Source organism: Candoia aspera, chromosome 4 (assembly GCF_035149785.1).
Source record: "Candoia aspera isolate rCanAsp1 chromosome 4, rCanAsp1.hap2, whole genome shotgun sequence".
Taxonomy (NCBI): Eukaryota; Metazoa; Chordata; class Lepidosauria; order Squamata; family Boidae; genus Candoia; species Candoia aspera.
This window is the reverse complement of record NC_086156.1, coordinates 22,154,861-22,176,284: the sequence shown is the minus strand read 5'-3', so window position 1 is coordinate 22,176,284 and position 21,424 is coordinate 22,154,861. Positions and strand designations below refer to the sequence as shown.

Genomic DNA, 21,424 nt, shown 5'->3' with positions numbered 1-21,424 from the left:
TTTCAGCTAAATAAAAACAAAAGCATATACACTGTGAAAGGTGGAATTTGAAGTTTTCCCCCCAGTGTCAAATTATATTATCAGCATTAGCAAAAGTGCAGAGTGTTTGCCACGGTTTAATACACTCTGCATTAAACACACAGTATATTTTAACTAGAGTGTTTAATGACTGAGAAACTTTTGTGTAAATTAGATCTAACTTGCTGCCCATTTCTGTCTCTCCCACATCCATGGCTCACGTTCACCACTGTAACATTCAGCATTACTAACATAACTGTGTCCTCAAAACAAAGCAAAGAAGGCATGCAGAAAACAAAATGGATTGGAACTGGTTTAAAACAGGTCACAAAATGAATCTTCCATGGAGTTGGTACTGAAGGGAAATTTCAGTGTTGCTCACAACCCAGCAGCTTGGAGGGAATGTGTATAGAGGAGAGCCTCTCATTAGAAAGCCATGGAAGTGCAGCAAATGGTTAATTATTTAATTTGCATTTATTGCCTGTGTTTTGTCAACTTGTGAGAACTGCAATCAGGTGTCAATGACTTGTCTAGTCAGCATTGTTGCCCACCATCATAAGACAGCATCAGTCCTCTATCTCAGGTGATGATGGATCAGGAAAAATGACTGATAAGGTCAGGTCCCTGCCAGATCCCTACTACCAGGAAGGTCCAAGATGGATGCCCCCTTTGATAATGCTGCTCTGGAAAGTCATGAATATAAACAATTTGGACCTTCATCCCCCTTTACAGTATCATTTCCTTTCCTTATTTTTTCTCCTCTGTCTTCTTGTATCTCTCTAAGGCAGTGTTTGTTAAACTTTTTGCTCTCAGGACCCCTTCTCACTTCTAATAATTATGGAGGCTTTGTTTGTGTGGGTTATATTTATCATATTAAAAATTAAAGTGGATGCATTCATGAAATATTTATTTATTAAATCATGTAAAAATAACAATATTAAACCCATTAGATATTTAAAAAATTAAATATTTTTCATAAAAAAAATATTTTTTAACCAATAAAAAGTAAGAATGAGAAGAGTGACATTGTTTTAAATTTTTGTACGTATCTTCAATATCTGGCAAATAATTTTGATTTCGCAGACCCCTGAGATGGTCTTGGGGGGCCCCCAGGGGTCCTTGGACCACACTTTAAAAAACATGGCTCAGGGGATCTGCAGGAAACAACTTACGTGTTTTGTTCTGAACTCAGAAAAAACATTCCAAGTGGACTCTCTTGTAATGAAACAAAACCTCAAACACTGTGAATGTTCAGCCTATAGGAAATATGCTCCCTTTATTTTCAGCCCCCCCAAAACCCAGATAGGTATATAACAAGGAAGGCATCCTAGAGGTCAGACCAGCCCCTCTCTCTGAAGTACTCTGGTTCTGCGGTAACTCATGCCTGGAGATGAACAGCAACTGCAATAGGAGATCCTTTCATTACAGACAGTCCTTGTTTAGCAACTGGCAAATCAGTCATTAAGTGAAGCAGTCACTAAGTGAAACCGCAACTGTGGTTACAATCTTACTTCAGCTTTTCCTTTGTTTTACAGACCTGTGAAGTTCGTAAATGCGAGGACTGGTCTTAAAGTTACTTTTTCATCACCGTTGTAACTGCAAATGGTTGCTAAATGAGGCAGTCACTAAATGAGGACTACCTATACCACCACTTTCTCACTTCCCCTCTGGAGAAAGCAGAAGAAGGTTGAAGGGTAAATTCTCACCCCACCCCTGTCCTGGCTAAATACAGAAAGGGAAACCAAACAAAAAACTTTTGGGAGTCCATTGTTCAGCCAAGCTGAGGTGGGTACTAGAAGATCACTGGTCAACTCCATGATTTGAACAAACATCAACTTTCTTAAAGGTGCCAAAGAAGATAAGGCTCCACACACTTAAAAAGAGATTAAATACAAAAAAAAACCCCTAATGCAATTCTTGCTACAGCCAAACAACTCAATTTCCAACCTTGCCTGAGGTAACCTCCTCCTCCAGGACTTCAGCCAACTCTCCCCTCCCTCCCCTGCCAAACTCTTGCCACCCAAAACCTGACAGAACCCTTTCTTTTCCTCTATTGGCTCTCAGGGGTCAGGTGACTCCCTTTGGGCACATAAGGCAGGTTTGTGCTTTAAAGGGCCAGCTGCTCCCCACTATAGCATGGTAGTCTGTGCTGACTATTATCGGCCACTCAACCTGCAGAAAAATGGGCAAGCGTTGAATTTCAAAATATTTTTGAAAACATTAAAACAAATCTCCATAGGAAACAGTGGGAACACAACTCTGCTGTCCCCATTGAGTTTATTTATATTTGAACTTGCTATAAAAAAAAAAACCTCTTAAGGTTTTTTTTGGAAAATACCTTTGACTAAATCCTAAAACGCTAAACCAGAATAACAACAGGGCAACACCAATTATCTCTTTAATGTTCCCTTTAATTGCTATTTATCTTAGCATGGAGATAACCAGCCCCAGACAGCCAAGTACAAATTACACTATGAGATTTTCATAAGATTTCCATTTCTTAAAAAAAAAAAGTTTTTGCTAATTTTTCCATTGACATTACCACACCACCAACTTAAGATCAATCACAGATTTCTTTTGTTTTACAGCCTTCCTGCCCAGCAGAAAAGCCCAGTAAAAGCAACTTTGCTGATGTTGTTACTTGCACAGATGGAAGAGAGAAAAAAAGCTATGTATGCAAAGCTTAAAAGGGTACTTTGCCTTGATGAAGCTTCAAAGCATACCTTTAAAGCTCTCAGATGAAATGAAGTGACTCCCACTTTGAAACCTCAGAGTGGGGCAGCCATTTCCCCTCAGTCTGTTCATCAAATGAGGCTTCTGTGCCTTGTTAAAGTGAAAATACCTAACCAAAAAGATCACAGAGCATCCCTTCAGATAAACTGCATAAACAACATTAACGTTAGTACATGACAAAAGAGCATGCACAGAATACATACATAAACCAAAGCTCAACAAACCAGCCCAGACCAACACAGAATTTCTGAATTTTTAAAAGCTCAACATCAACAGGAAATTAAAGCTGAAGAAACAAACCAAGCCATCATTGCACTGAGACTACACCACCTCAATAGCATTAGCAACACTCATTTGTAAAACACTATAGCACACATGCACCAGCATTTCTTCATCATCTAAAAAATATGAATGTTATCCTCTCCTTAACACAGATCTTTTAAAAAATGTATTTTTGGCAGGCAATTTTCTTCTTCTGTCTGCCCATCTGCCCCACTGCTGCTTTTCTTTCAACACTCCATGCCCATATCATCCCATTTAGTCTAACCCAACAGCAACTGGGACGTGACTGGATCCATCTGCTATATTGGCTAGGCTAGAAAAAGTAAACAGACGCAGACACACTATCTCCACTGCAGCATTCAGAATGGATGAAACTCACAAAACTCACAAAACAACTCAGAAAAAAACACTCCAAACACCACATTTTGTTTTGAATTGTAAGCAAAATTCTCAAAGCATACATATTGTTTTGAGCATGCACGCTCAAAATGTCAAGTTCAAGCTTAAAACACTTTGCACATCGCCTCTCCCTGCTTCTCCTTCTAGCTCTGCCCTTCCTCTTCCCTAAGCTAGACCTCTATTCCAACTGCAATGTATAGTCATCACCAAGAGGCTCCCTGCTCTATGTGGGAACCTCTGCTGATTGTTAGCCATGCTAATTCAATATCAAGAGTCTCATTCATTAGACGGGCAGCTATATACATTTGATAGATAGATAAATAAACCTAGATCTAATTCACTGAGTCTTTGCAACATCAACAAACACAATTTCCTCACTACTACAAAGTTAGAAACAAACATCATTGTCAGGAAACAGACTTTGCATGCAGAAAGTTCAATTTCTGATATCTCTAGCTTCAGGCTGCTGTACTCTAGGTGGCAAAAATCCACTTGACTGCAGATGGCAGCAAAGTGTTAGAGCTTGCCAGATAACTTTGCTGTCATTTAGTGGTGAACTGGTAGCCCTAATCTAACCAAAATGACTAACAAGCAGATTCTGAAAATCTGGAGAATTTCTGTTAGTCTGAAGAGAAAAGACTGTCTGAACAGACAGGCTGGGTTAACACATCACAGTAAGCCAGCGTTTATTTATTGAATGAAAGCACAATCAGCTGGGTTTGCACCAACATACAAAATCATAAATCATAGTTATCAGACCATAGTTATCCCTATTTTTGCTAAGGCTGCTTGCATCCAAATATGATTTGGTAGATATAATGTGATATAAATTACCTTATTTTGTTTTTTTTAAAAACTAACTGAACATTTTTGGGGCTGAAAAAAGCTCTACATACTATGTTTAGTCTTTAGAATAAATTCAAGACTTGTTCTTTTAGCCAAGGTTATGTTTTTGTTCTGGTCTTTGATAGTTACAAGTGCATATTTGAAAAATTGTGCATTCAACTATACTGTACCAGTTTAATCCTAAAGAACAAGTTTACATATGGAATACAGGTAATCCTCATCATAAATCAGTGGCTTTCTTGACCCCCTTACTAGCATATTTCCTAAAATACTCATAGGATTGGGGCTGCTTCACACACGCAGTTGAGCAAGGTTTCCTTGTACATACAAAATGCATCAGCCACATGTTCCATCGTCAGCCACAGCTGTAGCAAAATGTCCCCACATGGAAGTAATTTCTAGATATGGCAGTCCTGGTGCCTGTAACGGTCAGTGGCTTCTAATACAATGCAGTAACTAATTACTAGCAGAACATCTACGAGTCCACAAATCTATAAACATATAGAAATAATGGAACCCAGTATGTAGGCTGCACTCAGTTAGTCCCACCATTTTAAAAAAAGAGGCACAGGATGAATAATAAAAATTTTAAAAATCATCCAGATCTGGTTATCTAGTTATTCCAGATGTCGAGGTATTCCCCTTGAGGTGAGTAATAGTTTTACCCAACGTGGTAACAACATGAGATCCAAAAAATTGCAGGTGCACTAGAATATCTTCTGCAATGACTCTTTCCTAGACTGCAAAGCTCGCTTATTGCTTTTGGCAGAAGTAAGCAATCTATCTATGGACCCCAGAACCATTTTTTAAAAAATGGCCTACAGACCTTCCTCAGATAGATCACCAACCATTCGTGGTACGTACTTGTCCACCTTGAGGTGGAAAACACATAGAAATCATAGCATAAACTGTGGTGTAAACCATTGTAGTGTAGCCACTAAGTTGCTAGACCAGAATTGGGGAGACCCAGATTCAGCTTCAGCCCAAGCCATGGAAGCTCATTATCTCCCAGCCCAGCCAATAGGAAAGCTTTGTGGTCCTGGAGAAAACATGGGAGGTAAATCTGAAGGAATGAATAAAATAGAGTCAATATAGTGCCAATATCTTTAAAAGAATTTCGGGTGGAAAACCACAGCTGTCTCCAACCACATGCATGACACATCCCAACTTAGTTTGCGTCATGACTCCACCAACTACAGTCCTCAACATCTGAAAAAATGCTAAGTGTGGCCTCTGGCCCCATCTCCGGCTTATATACAAGGTCACCCATCTGGGATGGGGTCAAAAAGTCAAGACAGTAACTGCAACTATGCAGTTGAAGCCCCGCCCCTTTCCCAAGTGCACAGAGGCATGGAAAAGAATACACCTTAAGTTCCGGGGCCAAGCAAGATAACTTGTATCTATTTCTTTCCTTCCCTAAAAGGTAGTTGATAAAAATAATCAGGCCTAAATACTTTATCTTCAATTTTAAAGGTAAATTGGCACCCCCAAATTGCTGGTATCCCAAAGCAGTGAGAGAATATTATTTTTCAAAAGTTCTTTTGACACTTAAACCCTATTTCATACTACATCTCTCACAGGGCCTCATCGCTGTCAATAATCTTTTCGTGTAATTAAACCTCTGGAGACACACAATATACAATCCTCTTTCCCTAAACAATTCCTGGATTCTGTTACAGCCAGCTCTGTTTCTGGACAAACTGACTTAGCTCAGCTTTATATTTTGCCAAGCCCCTCCTTGATTCTTGACGTGGGGTTCCTACTTTGGATGGAAAGCATAACCTGTACTTTTCAATGTACAGCTTAGCACACACCAAAGGGATCAATGAGCAGCATTTCTCTGGTGCTGTGGGCTTCAGTACTAGGAGGAGGAGGAGGAGGATGCAGAGGAAACAGTTCCTACTCGCAGTTTTTTAAGGTACATCTTTAAGGGAAGAATTTGGACATCATGCGGTATTTAATATATTAAATAATTTATATTTTTGCACCAGGGAGATGATTCATTTTAGGTTGCTCTCTAGCTACCCCTTCTGGCAAATCAGAGAATGACAATATAATCATAGCATTTTTCAAAACTGTTTTTGTTGCCTAGATTGATGATATATGTTCAGCTTACAAAATAATAAATCTAGACCAAGAAACCTATCAGCTTATTACACTAGAAACAAATTTCAGTCTGAATAGATCTGTTCCAATTATTGTTTCATTAAAAATATTATTTAGTCCAATAGATTAAACTAAAAATACTGAAAATTGTTCCATGAGTAGTATCTGTATATCTTCATAGAGGACTCATTGGAAAAGACCCTGATGCTGGGAAAGACTGAAGGCAAAAGGAGAAGGGGACGGCAGAGGATGAGATGGTTAGGTGGCATCACCAATGCAATGAACATGAGTCTGAGTAAATTCTGGGAGACAGTGGAGGAGAGAGAGGCCTGGAGTGCTATGGTCCATGAGGTCATGAAGGGCCGGACAAGACTTAACGACCGAACAGCAACAAAAATCTTCCTTAAATATATTTATATTTCGCGTTTCAGTACAAAGGCTTCTGAGATGGTTTACAAAGTAGAGCAAGAACACTGTATCTTTTAAAAAATCCTACTTTCCTTTCCGTCTCTCTCTAGCACGCCTTACTCTCCCCGCCATACAAATATATATAAATGTATGAACTTCAGCACCCAGAATTCTCCATCCTGCACAACCCTTTCTGAGAATTCTGAATAATGAATTCCACCCCCCTGGAAGGCACCCAAATTGATGATGGCTAATACACAGCAACAGTTGTTAGGCTAAAAGGCTAGATCTGGCAGAAACAAATAGTTAAACGATGGAACTTTCTCCTACATGTTCAGCGGTAGGCACCAATCTCTATTGTTTAAAAAGAGATAATACAGGTGTGTAGACAGAATGGGGTTAACCTGGCTTCTGGGCAGTTGTTTGTCGTTTTACCTTTGTATCCCCTAGTGAAATAGGGGGTCAGGGAGTTAGTGCAGGTGAGACTGGAGGGGGGAGGAATCTGGCAGTTCATACTGTGCTGTGGATGGTATGGACAGCGATAGGCTATTTTGTACTACATCTTTTGTCAAGAGGGAAAAGATGGCTTAAGCTCCAGACAAGAAGAAGGTATGCATAAGCAACTCAGAAAGACACCTCCCTAATTCACATGGGTAGAAGGGGCAGGGAAGTAAAGCAGTCTGACTTGCAAGATTCTGGTCCTATAGCCAATATTAATAAAAGTAGTTCTAGTGTTCTTGCAAAGTAGATCTCTTGAGATTGACAGATGCTCAGAAGTGCCCTAGGGCTGACCACACAATCTGTCGAGAGAGAATTATGATTTGGTGTGTGGATGGGACTCTTGAACTAGGTGGAGAGAAGGCAGGAGTCGGGGGGAATTAGTTTCCCTGCCTGTGCTGCTGGATGATGTGGCTGGGCTGGCAGTGCAGTTTCCCAGGCTAATAGAACTGGGGAACTTCATCCTGCCTTTCCCTGGAACATACTTAGAAGCACTCTGGAAGTCCATGGCCACCATGGCCCTGACCCAGCTTATTGAGGTCTCAACCACAAGGGGGTAGTCACATGTTAAACCTGGATGGGGAAGAACAATTGCTTAACCCTACTCTGTAGAGTAAGCAAGATCACCTTGACAGAGATAGGCAGGAACCTTTACCTAGGCAAAAGGGGCTGAAACGTTTTTTAAGTCTAGAACAGTGTGATAATATTTGGAAGCAGCTCAGACAGATGCCTCCCTAATACACTGAACTATAAGGAGGAGGAGGAGGAGGAGGAGGTGGTACAGCACTGTCAGACTTACAAGATTCTGTTATTATAACTAATCTCAGTTAAAATAGCTTTAGCCTTCATGTGGAGTTGATTTCCTGGCCTGGTCTAGATAGTGGGGCTGACACCTTCCAAATATTTAGTAACAGTTCTTGGGCCCCCTGGATCTTGGGACTGAAGATATTTATTTATTTATTTGAATTTATTAAGGCCAGCCACTCCAAAAGATTGTGGGTGGCTTGAAGAGCAGGTGGCAAGTATAGCCAGGAGGGCCTTTGTACAACTTCATCTTGTGCACCAATTGCATCTGTTTCTGATCAGGAGGCCCTGCTCATTGTCACTCAAGTCTTAGTCACCATCTAGCTGCACTATTGCAATGCACAGTACATGAGGCTGCCCTTAAAGGCCATGTGGAAGCTACAATTGGTCTGGAATGCAGCAGTGCTGCAGGAGTGCTGGTAGTTATGGGAGTATCTTCATATGCCCATGTAACACCACTGGAAGCCTACAGGAGGCCTGTAGGCTTCCGGGTACAATTCAAGGTGTTGTTTTTATTTGTTTGCTTTTATGGCCACCCATTTCAAGTACATGACTCTGGGCAGCTCACAACATTATCACCTATAAAGCCCTGCATGGCACTGGACTGGGTTATTTGCAGGATTGCATCTCCCTAATGGTATCTGCCCATTCCACATGCTCTAACAGGGTAGGCATGCTTTGGGTCCTTTCCCTGAAACAGTGTCTAGTGGACCCTAGTAGGCATTCCTTTTCCACTATGGGTCCTGTCTTCTGGAACAATTCCTCCCCTTCTCTTCCCCAACAATCATAAAGTTGGTCCTGACCCTGTTGGCTTTTAGAAAGGCACTACAAACTGTTGTTGCTGATGATTCTCAACCTGTGTTCCACATACTAGAGAAATTCCACTAAAAACAGGGGGATATAATCCTATGCACCTCTTATTTATGCATGTTAGATGTTAGACTATTACTTCCAGTTTCACTTGCCTCACTCATACTGTTGCACAATATAATAGTTGCCAATTTTAAATAATGACTTTTTGTGAGATGCCAATGTGAAGTGATGTTCTTTATACATTAAGTGGTTGGAACATGGGAATACAAAAATTGATTGGTGGTTTTTATCTGGCAAGCTCAGGAGAACATATGCAAAAAAAAAAATTTCCTTATGGAGTGGTTTGCAAAACATTTTGATGATGATGTAGCGGTCTGCAAAGGAAAAGTCTGGGCACAGCTGGGCTATAAGTTGACTCCAGGATCAGAGGCACCATGTCTCAAATATCAGTCCCTAGGAAACAGCAACAGTGGAAGATAACAGAACCATAGAGTTGGAAGAGGCTACTGAGTCCAACTGTCTGCTCTGGGCAGAAATCCAAATTAAATCAGCTCTACAGATGGCTGTCCAGCCTCCACTTTAGCACAATCAAAGTCTAGAGAGCCTGGATAATTGGTACCATTGTCAAACTGCACTTACTGTAACAATTTTTTCCTAATACTCAACTAGAATCTTCTTCTTTCCTGTAATTTAAATCCATTACTCCATGTCTGCACTCTGGGATGATGGAGAACAGATCCTGGTCCTCTTCTTTGTATCATCCTCTCAGGTACTTGAATCATCTTACCATGTTTTTCCTCAATGTTCTCTTTGCAAGGTTAAACATTCCTAATTCCTTCAGTCTCCTCTTCAGTGGACTCTGCTCCTAATCATCTAAGTATCATTATCCTTCTCTGAACCTGCTCCAATTTATATGAATCTTTAATGTTCCAGATAGCCTTCTTAATGGATTTATAACGTCTATTTTTTCTGCCCCAGGGATTACTGGAAGCATCCACCTGGCCCCTGTGTGACTCAGGATACTCAACTAGACAGAGTCAGCTTTGATCCAGCAAAGACTGCTACTTGATCGCTAATGACTGCTACTGGAATGAGTTGGTACTGCACTGTATAACACTTGGGATGGCGGAGTACTGTTACACTAGCAATACCCCACCCTTCACGAATTCACCCAACATGAGATTGTGGCGAGATCTCACAAGATTTGGCTGAGATTGTTCAAGTTTTTGGTGATTTGTGCATATCCTAATGCAAGAAAAAGGTTGCTGAGAAACTCCAAGGCAAAATGCAATCATTTCAAATTGATACAAGATGTATGCATAATTGTTTTTTTTTTCAAGAAAAACACTTGTAGAAAGTTATCTCCTTCCCATTGCTGGTCCACTGACTACATGGCTGTTATTACTGGCAACAGAAGTGAGAAACTCATCCAAGTCTGCTGTGCAGTTTCCTTGCATGGAAAGATTAGAAGACCCATATACTATCCAAAAAGCTAACATAATCAGGGACAGGGGAGAGAAAGCAACAGCTTCCCCTCCTAGTGTGAAAAATCTTTCAAAGGAGTCTTGTGTTCAGCATTTAAGAACAAACTGGAAATGGAGTCCAAAACAGGAATGTGATTCACAGTCTGATATTTTTACCTTTTTGCCTGCAGCTATTTTCTGTAATCTTTTTAATGTAATAGTGATGTTTAATGATGTTATTATGCAAACATAAATTTATAAAGAGACTGAATTTATTCTTAAACATGTATGTACAATTTACTCCAAATTTCTGCACCTAAAATATTCTGTTTTAATAGTAATCCTCTACCTTCCTATATACCTTTTGTCACACCTAGAACTTTGATAAAGGTAATTCCAAGTCTTCTATAAAATGATTGTAACATTTGAAGCACTCACTTTTTAATTAAAAATTTAAACCAGTTGGATTCCATTCCTAACCTGTTCTCTTTCCCAAGATCTTTTGGGGTGCAGAGGATGAGAAGACTCAGGAGACGGCTAGAGAGTGATGTAAGCTTTCAGAAGCTCTCCTCCATTCTACCAAGACATTTGCCCATGTACCTCAGTCTAATGGTATCAGAAGTGGGATGTGAAGATTAGTCTAAATATAATCCATTTCACTGTCCATCTTGCAGGGCAGATTTCTGTTTCTTGGCTCTTTTATGTCTGGATTTTAATTATGAATGTACATATTGGCTTGTTAATTTGTGGGCAGGAGAATATTTATTTTGAAAGCTATTAAGTGGCCTAAACTCTTGGCTAATTTCTTTTATTTCATAAGGTGGGGCTCTACAGCTTTTCAGCACTTCCAAGAATTAACATGCAACTGCATAATAGGGTTGCCATGAAATGGGCCTACTCACAAAATGAGGATAGCACTGGCAAATGATGCTTTCCTTATAGCCTTCCTTTCCTATTTTTATATTTATTTTTAATTAAAAGAACCTTTAAAAATTGAATAAAGCACATCTGAGAGCTTGACAAATGCTAGCCTTTAGGGGAGAAAATGGTGGTTTGCTAAGAGACAACATTAATCTGCTTTGGTGACAGGACAGCAGATACTAATGGCTGCTTCTTTATGGTCGAAAATACCTCTTTGCTAAAGAGATTTTAGGATTCTCCATGCCATGCCACAAAAGATAATTCCTAATTCTGATCAGAACCACAGTAATACCCACTTATTTCCAACAGACAGACAGACAGACAGACACACACACACACACACATACACACACACGCACACACACGAATATAGATAAGCTTTACATTCCAGCTGTCATATGGAATCTTCTTCATCTAATGTCACCACCCTTCTGGTAGATCAGGGGCTTGCAGGATCTACTTTGTTTTACTAGACCCCTAAGATTCACTAGTTGGAACCAGATTCAAAATGGTAGCCACATATGCTTAGAATTAATTAGCAGGATACCCCTAAACATACATTCAGTGCAGGAACTTGTTTTGGATCCAGGACTGAGCCTACCTTCCTTTCACACAACAATTCATTCCTGGGTTTTCCTTTAAGCTTATATATATCAGCAATTAATCTAGGGGAGGGGAGCATTTTTGCTGGCACCATCAGTAAACAGTTGAAAGGATGCAGAAACCTTTATTAATCCATGGTAGGTCATTCAAAGCTTCGCCAATAGTTCACCCTCCAACTTCTACCTTTACTCCTGCTGGAGGTCCCAAATTACTTTGCTAAGGAAAAAAAATAATTATGGATTAAAAATCACCCTGTCTCCTGATCAAATGTGGCTCCCACTGTGACCTCTTTGACTTACTTTTCTCCTCACAGAGGATTTTGATGCCACATTGAAAAGGCTGGGAACTATACATGGGAAAACATAAGTGTCTGGAGGCAAAAGACCATTGTTTCTTTGTGAGTCAGTAACAAGAGCCTGTGCACAATTCCTTAAGATTTAACTCCATTGTTTGTCAACCATTTCATGTGCTGAGGCATAGCTCGTAGCAATTACACTACCAATTCTTTCTGGCCCAATTTTATCCTTCAAGGTCTTTTTTGCTTGTCGATTGACAAATTAAGCTTAAGATCCAGCCTCCTATTTGTTCCTGGGGAGATACTGGTATACTCAAAAGATAACACCTTACTGATGTTGATTCTTTATTCCAGAGAGGTTCTAACATCAAAATGAGTGTGGATACATTCTTGCATTCACAAAAGCACCAGAAAAACCTAAGCTGAGCTTGATGAATCATAGCTGTCACTTCTAAAAATCAGATCTGTTTAAATTAAAGCCTTTCAGTTTTAATGTTTCAGAAGACACTAGCAATAAATGGTTTTTGAGGGCCATACAGAGAGAAACAACAGAAAACATAAACAGCACAAATTGTTTCAAATGTGTTTTCCCTTTAATTAAATAAGAACCATCTGTTGTGGGGGGAGGCATTTGGATGTGATCCATATTATCCCTATGTTAATTTCCATCCAGCCTCCATTACTTTGAGAGAAATATGCATGCAACACTGGGTGCTTTTATGCTTGTATTGGACAGAAGGCTTCTTATATAGAAGGCTGCTAAATCCCAACATTACACACATATTAATTTCAGAAGCCAATGATGAACCAACCTGTAGGTAAAACTTGAAATCAAATATATATTTAAAACAACAGATTAAAAATTAAATGTGAACAAGAAGACATGAAAAAATCAGAGTCACAGGGTTATAAAGAAGGCAGAAGTGGATTATCTGAACCCCTTTGTTCTCACAACCATGGATTATAACATCCTCCTTGGCTGCTGTGTTTTAATTTTTGTTATGTGATGATAATTTGTTTTGTGATTGTTCGCCGCCCAGAGTCACTTGTAGTAAAATGGGCAGACATACAAAATGAATGATTGAATAAGTAAGTAAATAAATAAATAAATGACTGGTTGCAAAGCTATTAGTTTTTACACTGTTGTAACTTTGAAGGTCACTAAATGAGGCAGTTGGTAGGTGAGGACTACCTGTATTTGTTTAGAAGATGCTTCCCTTGCAGCATTTCCTGTAACGATTGGGAGATGCACAGTGTTTGAAGTATTACAGAATCAATCTCTGGACAAACAGCCCCATACTACTGTGGATATGCAGGGCATTTTTACAGTTAATAAAAATACGTATATACAGTTTCCAGCTGTCTTGTATGCCTCCCAGAATAAGTCCAAATCCTGGCCTGTTGCAACTGGTCCAGCAATTTTTTCTCTAGAGGTGATACTAAAAATCTGGAGGAAAAACTGGTGAACTAAAAATCTAACCGCTAAATGGGCAGATGAATAGAATAGATTTCCTTCAACTCTAATCAGGGATAATCAGACATCTTTGTTAAAGTAGAAAATATACAAGTCCAATTCCTGGACATCACGGCATCATGTTATTTCTCTTGGGACTCTTAAAGACTTTTGCACAAGGCACATACATAAAACATCCAAGCGTCTTGTCTCCTCCAGAGAGCCACTGATTTAGATCAGACAAACTGACATAACTAAAGGGAGCATCCAATCTGCTCACACCTGAGACAATGATCAGTGACAGAGTTCGGCTGAATATTCCCATGCAGAGGGTGCCCCAGAAGCAATTTACTCACTTGTATTATCAAAAGGGATCTGTTTACACTCCGTGGCTGGCCAAGGGCAGTAGTAGACAGCTCCTCCTTCCACTATGTCTGGCTGGGTTGTGTTGGCTTTAGGAGCTCCAACTAGGACACTTACTCTGCAAAAGACACAAGGGAGAAACAGTAAGTGTGGATCTGAAAGAGTCCAGGCAAGTTGCTTTGTGGACAGAGGTCTGATTCCAGAAGCCCTTGGCCACTCTCTGATAAAAACCTGACACCTCTGTCAAGAAAAGAAGCAAAGCAAGACCAAAAAACTCATTTCTAATCCCAAAGACTGTTTGTCAAATGGCAAAGATTGTCAGATGACAACCTATGGCACTCAAGAAACACTAAAGAAAGAACTGTGTTTTTAGGAGGTTTACAGAAATATCAAGAGCTAAGAAACAACGTTTTCCCGCCATTTCTCTGAGCATTTGTTTGCTTATAGAAGGCCAGACGCAGAGCTCGAGGTCAGGTCACTGGGTTCCAGGTTAGTAAAAGCTCCTGTCCCACCAGTATTGTTTATTTCATGTATTACTTTTTAGTGATTGAGCTGAAGACCTACTTTTGGCACACAGCTACATGGTTGCATGTCGTTTTCACAGCAAATGTGCGCTCTAAGGAAAAAAGAGAGAGGCTTCTACACAATCATGTAGAAAACATTGACAGAAGCATGCATTCAACCGCTCCTGCTTTTAAAGGCACTGCATTTTTTTAAATGTAGGGCCTACCTTATCCCAGAAATCTTACAATCAATACAACTATAAGGATTACATTATCATGGAGACCTGAACACTTTCCTCAGCGGGTGAAAAGTAAATTTGAAGGGCTGGAGATGTTGAATTACAAATTGGAGAAGTCCCTGTTTAAAGAGCTGATAAGAAGACAATCAAAGACCTCCCAGCTGTGTGGATTCCATTTCCCAGAAATCCTGCCACTGCTAAGAATTCTGGGAGATATACATAGTCCACAAATATAGAGGACACCCAGATTGAGAAAAGCTTCTGTAAGAAAGCCACTCTCTTTATCTTAGCTTTAAAGATTCCTTCCCACTTCATCTGCCACACAGAGGATATAACATTTTACAGAATGGTTATAAGGATTGTGTCACATAGTTGGTAGCTGATCTTGGTTGATCTTGAAAAAGTGAAGCAGGGCTCCGATCTGTATTGGATGGAAGATCATCAGGAAATCTTAGGGCTATAGGCTAAGTTGGAAAATTTATAAAGGCAAGGGCAAACCACTTCCATATTATTGCAAAAAAAATAATAATGACACAGATGAATCAGTGTAGTAACAAGAATCCAGTTCAACTTGGAGACTTTATGTTTTTGTAAGGATTATAATTAGATAAAATTTGTGAAGCTCCTTGAACAAATATTAGAAAAATGTTGCATATATTACCCACAATAATTAAACTATCATTATCATTATTATATGGGCTTTGCTCACTTTTGATATATAGTCCCAACTTGAAACAGGACTATATATCACCAAATTTCATCAACTTGCCTATTTGAAGAAATGGTACTGGGCATGCAAAAGGATACAAAAGACTCCTTCCCTAAACCAGTCATTAATACACTAACATCTTCTGGGATCCATCCAGTCCATTCAATCCATGCCACCATATTTCATAATTAGAATGTAATCTTCAGAATCATCAGATACCTACATGATTCATTTCCCCAGTGTTGAGAAAACACTCTCTTTTCTACAGTCAATGCCCACTCCTAAACATTGGGATGCAACACCATTCACACTTCTGCATCCTGTGCCTGCAATATCCAATGGTGAATTGTAGGTATAAATGGGATGCCACAGAGCAAAGACCACAAATAGAAGTTCTCTCTCTCCCCACACAGACTTCATTTGCATGTGCAGGGATATTGGTTCATCCATTCACTTATGAAGCATAAAGCAGTTTAGAGTAGAAAAACCAGACAAGGCATACTGGCTTCACCCCTATACAGATTTCATCAAGGCAACCTCTTCATTCACTTTAATTACAATAATTCACCGTTTGTAACAGAATGTTTCCTTGATGTCTAAGGAGAGAGCTCACCATACACCCAACACCAGTAGAAAACTGCTTGCTTCTAAAATCAGTAACTGGTAATTTGACTCCCTACCTATTGGGTGAAGGTAAAGACTCCCTTGAGTTGAACTCAATTTCTGGTGATTTCTTGGACACACTTAAGGAATTTCCCTGGCAGCAGTGTAGAAATGGTTTGCCAATGCATTCCTCCAGACTTCTACGGAATTGCATTCTACAGCCCTGGGCCTTCCTGATAATCTCCTCGTCAAAACACCAAGTCCTAATCTGTTCTGACTTCTGACCCTTGCTTAGCTTTTTGTGGCATCAGCCAGGGTTGTCTCAATGCTGCCACCTGCTGAATTCCTGCTCAGACAGAATAAAGGTAATTGTAGGCATTTCAAATTTGAAACAGAAGAAATCCGTTTTTCTTTACAGCTTTTCTTTAACTCATATAAAGTACTGATAAACTGTTACCATCCAACTTAATAGATGAAATATATAGATCTGAAATCCGTATGCTGAATCTGGGTTATTTCCAGATGTGTGGGGACTACATCTCCCAAGATTCCCAGTCACATGGCTGGGGAAAGCTGGTACAGATCTTTTGAAACTAGGTGGTCAGTGCATTTTCAGGAAAGGCTGTATTAGCCTGAACACTGAAGTAGAGTTTGAAGTGGCTTGCAAGTGAACATCAATCAAGCAGTTCATTCCTATAGGTTCCCCTATGACTTTCCCACTTTGCTGAATAGCAGCTTTATGGAGTTCCACTGACTTCAGTGAACTCGTATCAACTGGATCTTCCCCAGAGCCAAGGGATATGTGGATGCATGGGTGATTCCTCCTCAGGCCCCCAGCCCACCACACTACAGCTCAGTGAAAAGATAGGAAGTGCTGGATTTGCATCCGTTTTGCTGCTGTGCAATCAGTATTGTCACTAAAATTCACAATAATTATCAGAGCACTTATTAAATTCTCTGGCACTCTGGGCAAAAGATGAAGGTTGGTTTGCATGGGGGCGCAAACCCACCACTTATTTGCTATGAAATGTTTTTTCCAGAACCCCCACTGCTTTAATCTATGGAACCCCCATTAGCAACAGAACCTGTACATTTCTACTCAAAATTTAATCCTACTGAATTTAACGGTGCGGAATCCCAATTATGCAGGTCTTAATTCTCTGATAATGCCATTGCTACGCACATTTGCTTGGAAATATGTCTAACAAGGGACTTGTTTCCGGGCAAACTTGTGCAGTTCTGCGTTGCACGGTCACAGTCAATAGGCATTAAGGGAGTAACGACTTCGCTGACTATGCATAGGATGGAGCTGGAAAAAAGTAAGTCGACTCCGCATAGCAGTAAACCGACCTCAGCTCGGCATCTCCCAGGGCTCAACTGCGCTGTGGCTTGCGTGGATGGATCGCAACGGCCGAGATCCATCCTCCTTCTGCAATTCCCAAGCGAAAAAGAGCAAGGCACATCCTTGCGCCCGTCAAAGGGGAGCGCTACTTACGCATTCGGTGCCGGGCTGTAAAAATCTAGCGCGTAGCCGAAGTAACTGCCATCGGGGCCGCTGTAGACGGCGAGCTTCTCTTCGTCCAGGTTGAAGGCGCGCAGCGGCCCCGCCAGCGGCCCCAGCAGCAGAAGCAGCGAGAAGACGGCGCGGTCGCCTGCCGCGCAGCGCCTGCACCAGGCGGACGAAGTCGGCAGCGGTGGCAACCTACGCCGCCGCCTCCACATCCTCCTGGCAGCGGCTCCCTCGCTTCGTTTCTTCCTCCCTCTCTCTCTCTGGGGTCTGAAGCAGCCGGCCGGAATTGGAAGCTCGCCGTCTGCGAGCCTCACGGGGCTACCTCTGGCCGCCGCCGCCGCCGCCGCCCCCGCGTCTCGCTCTGCGCGCGCCGCCCGCCGGGCAAAGGCTTGGCGAGGGAGGCGCAACGCCATCCGCCTCAGAAAGTGCGAGCCAGCCGCGCTTCTCTGAAGGAATCCGGCTGCCTCTCGTGGCGCCCCCTGGTGTCGTTCCCGCGGGTGAGATTCGGGAGCGGCGCAAGAACCGGAGGACAAGGCTTCCCGCTTTAAACGGTCCGTCGCCTCTGGTCGTGGCTTTTGCACGGGCGGGTTTTTAGGCTTCTGCCTGACAACCCCCCCGCACCTGTTGGACTACAAACCTCATCCCCCATAGTTGGCACCAACTGCTGGCTGGGAGTGATGGGAACAATGATCTACGTCCCATTTTTTTTTCTGCAAACAACAAAACACGCATGGCACAAGCATAGGCAGAACTCACAGGGTTTAAGCCATAAATTGCTTTATCTTGGTTTGCTGACTAAGGCACAATTGGCTAGATTCACATAACATCCTAAGACATGGGAAAATAACAAATCACATTTGAACAGTATGAGTGAATCCAGCCAAAACCATTCAGTTCATCCCCTGCCATCTCAGATAACCTAGCACATGTACTGGAATACACAGGAGGGCATCACCTCAACAGGACCTCCCAAATCCAATTCACATGCAAGCTTTAAAGTTCTCCAGAAGTCTTCATCGGTCTGGGTGATACAAAATGCCTCAGATGAAAGAAAAGAAAGAACCAAAATCAGATCAGGTCTTCTGACCTTGAAGTTTGCAACTTCAGTTGTCTCTCACTTGGTTTAATGAAATAGAATTTTGTTTTAAAAATGTCCTCCAACCGAAGGTGTCCACATGGTATGGTCAAAATAGTCAAGATGATGGCTGTGATAGTGCAATCAAAGCTACTCCTATTTTTGTATGTGTTGTGACACATATAAATAACAGGCAGGACTTTGATCACACTGCCACAGCTGCCATCTTTACCTTTTTTTTACCATACTCTCCGGATACCCCTGTCTCCAATGGAGAAGAGAAATTCAGAGAATTTTTCATGAATCAGGTGTACAGTAGTGTTCTTGCACTTATTTAATCAGTGGCAAAGATATTTAAGTATGAATATCCTGTCTTTTGGTGCTCAGTCATATTTCCAGTGGTCTATGGTATTCATGGCTTTCTATGTGCCAATTAAATTCCTAGGAAAGACATCACGAAAGAGTGTCTCCTGTTGGTGCCACCTTTTCTACTAATTTGTTAGAGAATTTCTCCTTCCCCTGGAGAAATTCATAGACATTGTCCACCTAGTTGCCCAATAATTTCAGAACATCATTTGTGCTCAGTTCTAGTCACCAGGATCAATAGATCATGCAAGTAAAGAGATGTCAGGGCAGATCCTGCTGCACACGGACATGCCGACTTTACCCCTTATCTAGTTACCCCAAATTATTACAGGACCGTTACCTTATAAAGCCAGTCACAATTTCAAGAGTTTATTCACAGACCCATATAAGCCAGAAGAAATAGGCTTAGATCTTTGAATAAGTGGACATCAAGTCTGACATCAGATGGGGCAGTATCCAGAAACCAGTAACCATCCATGTAAATCTTGCAGGTGATTCCATTGTTGACTTTTAAGATGGGTATTCTCAAACAAGGGAGAATGCAGCATCAAACAAACTGATTAACATTTCTCAAGAAGTTTAATTTTATCACTTATGGTTTAAATTGAGATAACAGATCTTTATTCCTAAAAATGTGAATTTATTTAACAATTATAAACTACCACTATCATGGTGGATGAAGCTAAAAGCTTATGTAGACCAATATGAGGTGTCACACAGAAAGCAAAGGGTGGTACTCCATTTTTGCTATCAGTACTCATTGATAGCCTGATCCTGTTCTCCATGAATTTAGCTAGATCCTTTTTGGAACTTTCTTTGATGATCCCAGTAGCAACTGTATGCAAATGAAGTTTTAACTGATCACAGTTGTCTCTATTTCCTTTATTTTATCCTTGTGATATCCTTGTTCTTCTCCTGCTCTTTCCCCTTCCTACCCTTCTTCCCTCTACTCCTTGCATGCATATGCATATCTGGCATCTTAAGAGGGGCCACATGTTTCTCAGGAAGTAGGTTCTGGTGCACAAACTCTTCTGCTAAAGTTGGGCAATATATGGCTCAGCTTGAACAAAAAATGGACATAAGCCAGAGTGGCCAGTAGATAATCTTCCAGATGTTGTTGGATAGGAGTTCAACACCTGGAAAGCTATATATTGGCAGCTTTGGTTTATGCTGCTGCTGCTGCTGCTGCTACTACTATTACTATTTTAGTCTTCAAATTGCTCTGAGACTCTTGGCTGTTTACAGCTATAGACCTTATTTAGTTGTCAGGGTGTTTCCTCTCACTGTCCCATTCTGTGACCATCCCATTCCTCTCAGTCCCTGATAAGTGCCATGTTGAGTGGTAAGGTCTGAAGTTAATGCTTTTTGTCTTTAAATGAATGAAAGTCTGAGAGCAATGGGGAATCTTCTTAAAGCAGGGTCCCCCACTGTATGGGAAGCTCAAGTGACCATGAGCAGACCTCCACTTCAGATCTTGTCACTCAGTAGAGCAAGAGGGGAAAACATTGGGACATCTGTCTTGCACATGGGAACGTTCCAGGTTTTAGATTGAACAAGAAGCAGGATTCTAATCAAGATTACTTGCCACTCTGGAAGCCCTGGTCCTGGCTCTATTCTGCATTAGATGCACATTTCCCACCTTCTGTTATAGCTTAGAGCAAAATGAACAAACATGACTCAAGTCTGTTTCCATCCAGACCAGCTTATCCTACAATCTTGATGAGACAAAACTAAAGAAAAAGCAGTAAAAGGAGAAAAACTGAGTAAATATAGACTTAAAAGGAAAGTTGGAGACCATGTACGGTGCATACATGAACAGCTGAATGTGCTTACTGAAGGCAGAGTATCTTGGCCACAGCTAGCAACTTGAAAAAAGATTGAATTTATTTCAAGGGTTAAGTGTCCTGCCCTGAGCTGTCATCACCAACTTGTAGGGACTCACCATATTTTACTCTGAGAATCTCCCATCAGCTGCAGGGTTAACTGTTACATAATCACAATGGTTGTAGGGCTATTCTAGGGTGAAGTTAACAAATCACCTTCCCAGACCAGAAGGGACAGAGTCACAGACATCCTCTTTAATTCAAAACTGGATGGCAGATTAGCACAACTGAAACAAAACACAAGATCTTCATTTGAATTACAGTTGTTCACTTTTTTAAAAAGTGGGAATAAAAAGAGCTGCTTTGTTTAAAATTTATGCTGAAAATTAAAAAGAAAAGAGAAAGAAAAATTGCATGTGTTCTTAGTTCAACAAAAGACTTGGAGAAAAGACAATTATGAGGTTATATGATAACCATCTTGGAATATTTGATAGTCTGTCAAGAGAGGATGGAAGACATCTCTACAGTCCCGGAAAGTAGAATCTAAAGCAAAAGACTCAAAGTATAAGAAAAAGTGATCAGACTAAACAT

The 21,424-nt window shown here is 40.9% G+C and overlaps 1 protein-coding gene across 1 annotated transcript in view; it reads right to left on the bottom strand.

Moving 5' to 3' along the window:
- Nucleotides 1–17,890, bottom strand: part of ITGA8 (integrin subunit alpha 8) — a 130,396-nt gene extending 112,506 nt beyond the window's left edge. Inside the window, exons 1-2 of the mRNA XM_063303582.1 lie at nucleotides 17,555–17,890; nucleotides 13,999–14,123 (exon numbers count right to left, since the gene is read on the bottom strand). Of these exons, the coding sequence (XP_063159652.1) occupies nucleotides 13,999–14,123; nucleotides 17,555–17,781 (352 nt within the window). The 5' untranslated portion in view covers nucleotides 17,782–17,890. The remainder of the gene's footprint in view (nucleotides 1–13,998; nucleotides 14,124–17,554) is intronic.
- Nucleotides 17,891–21,424: the final 3,534 nt, after the last annotated feature.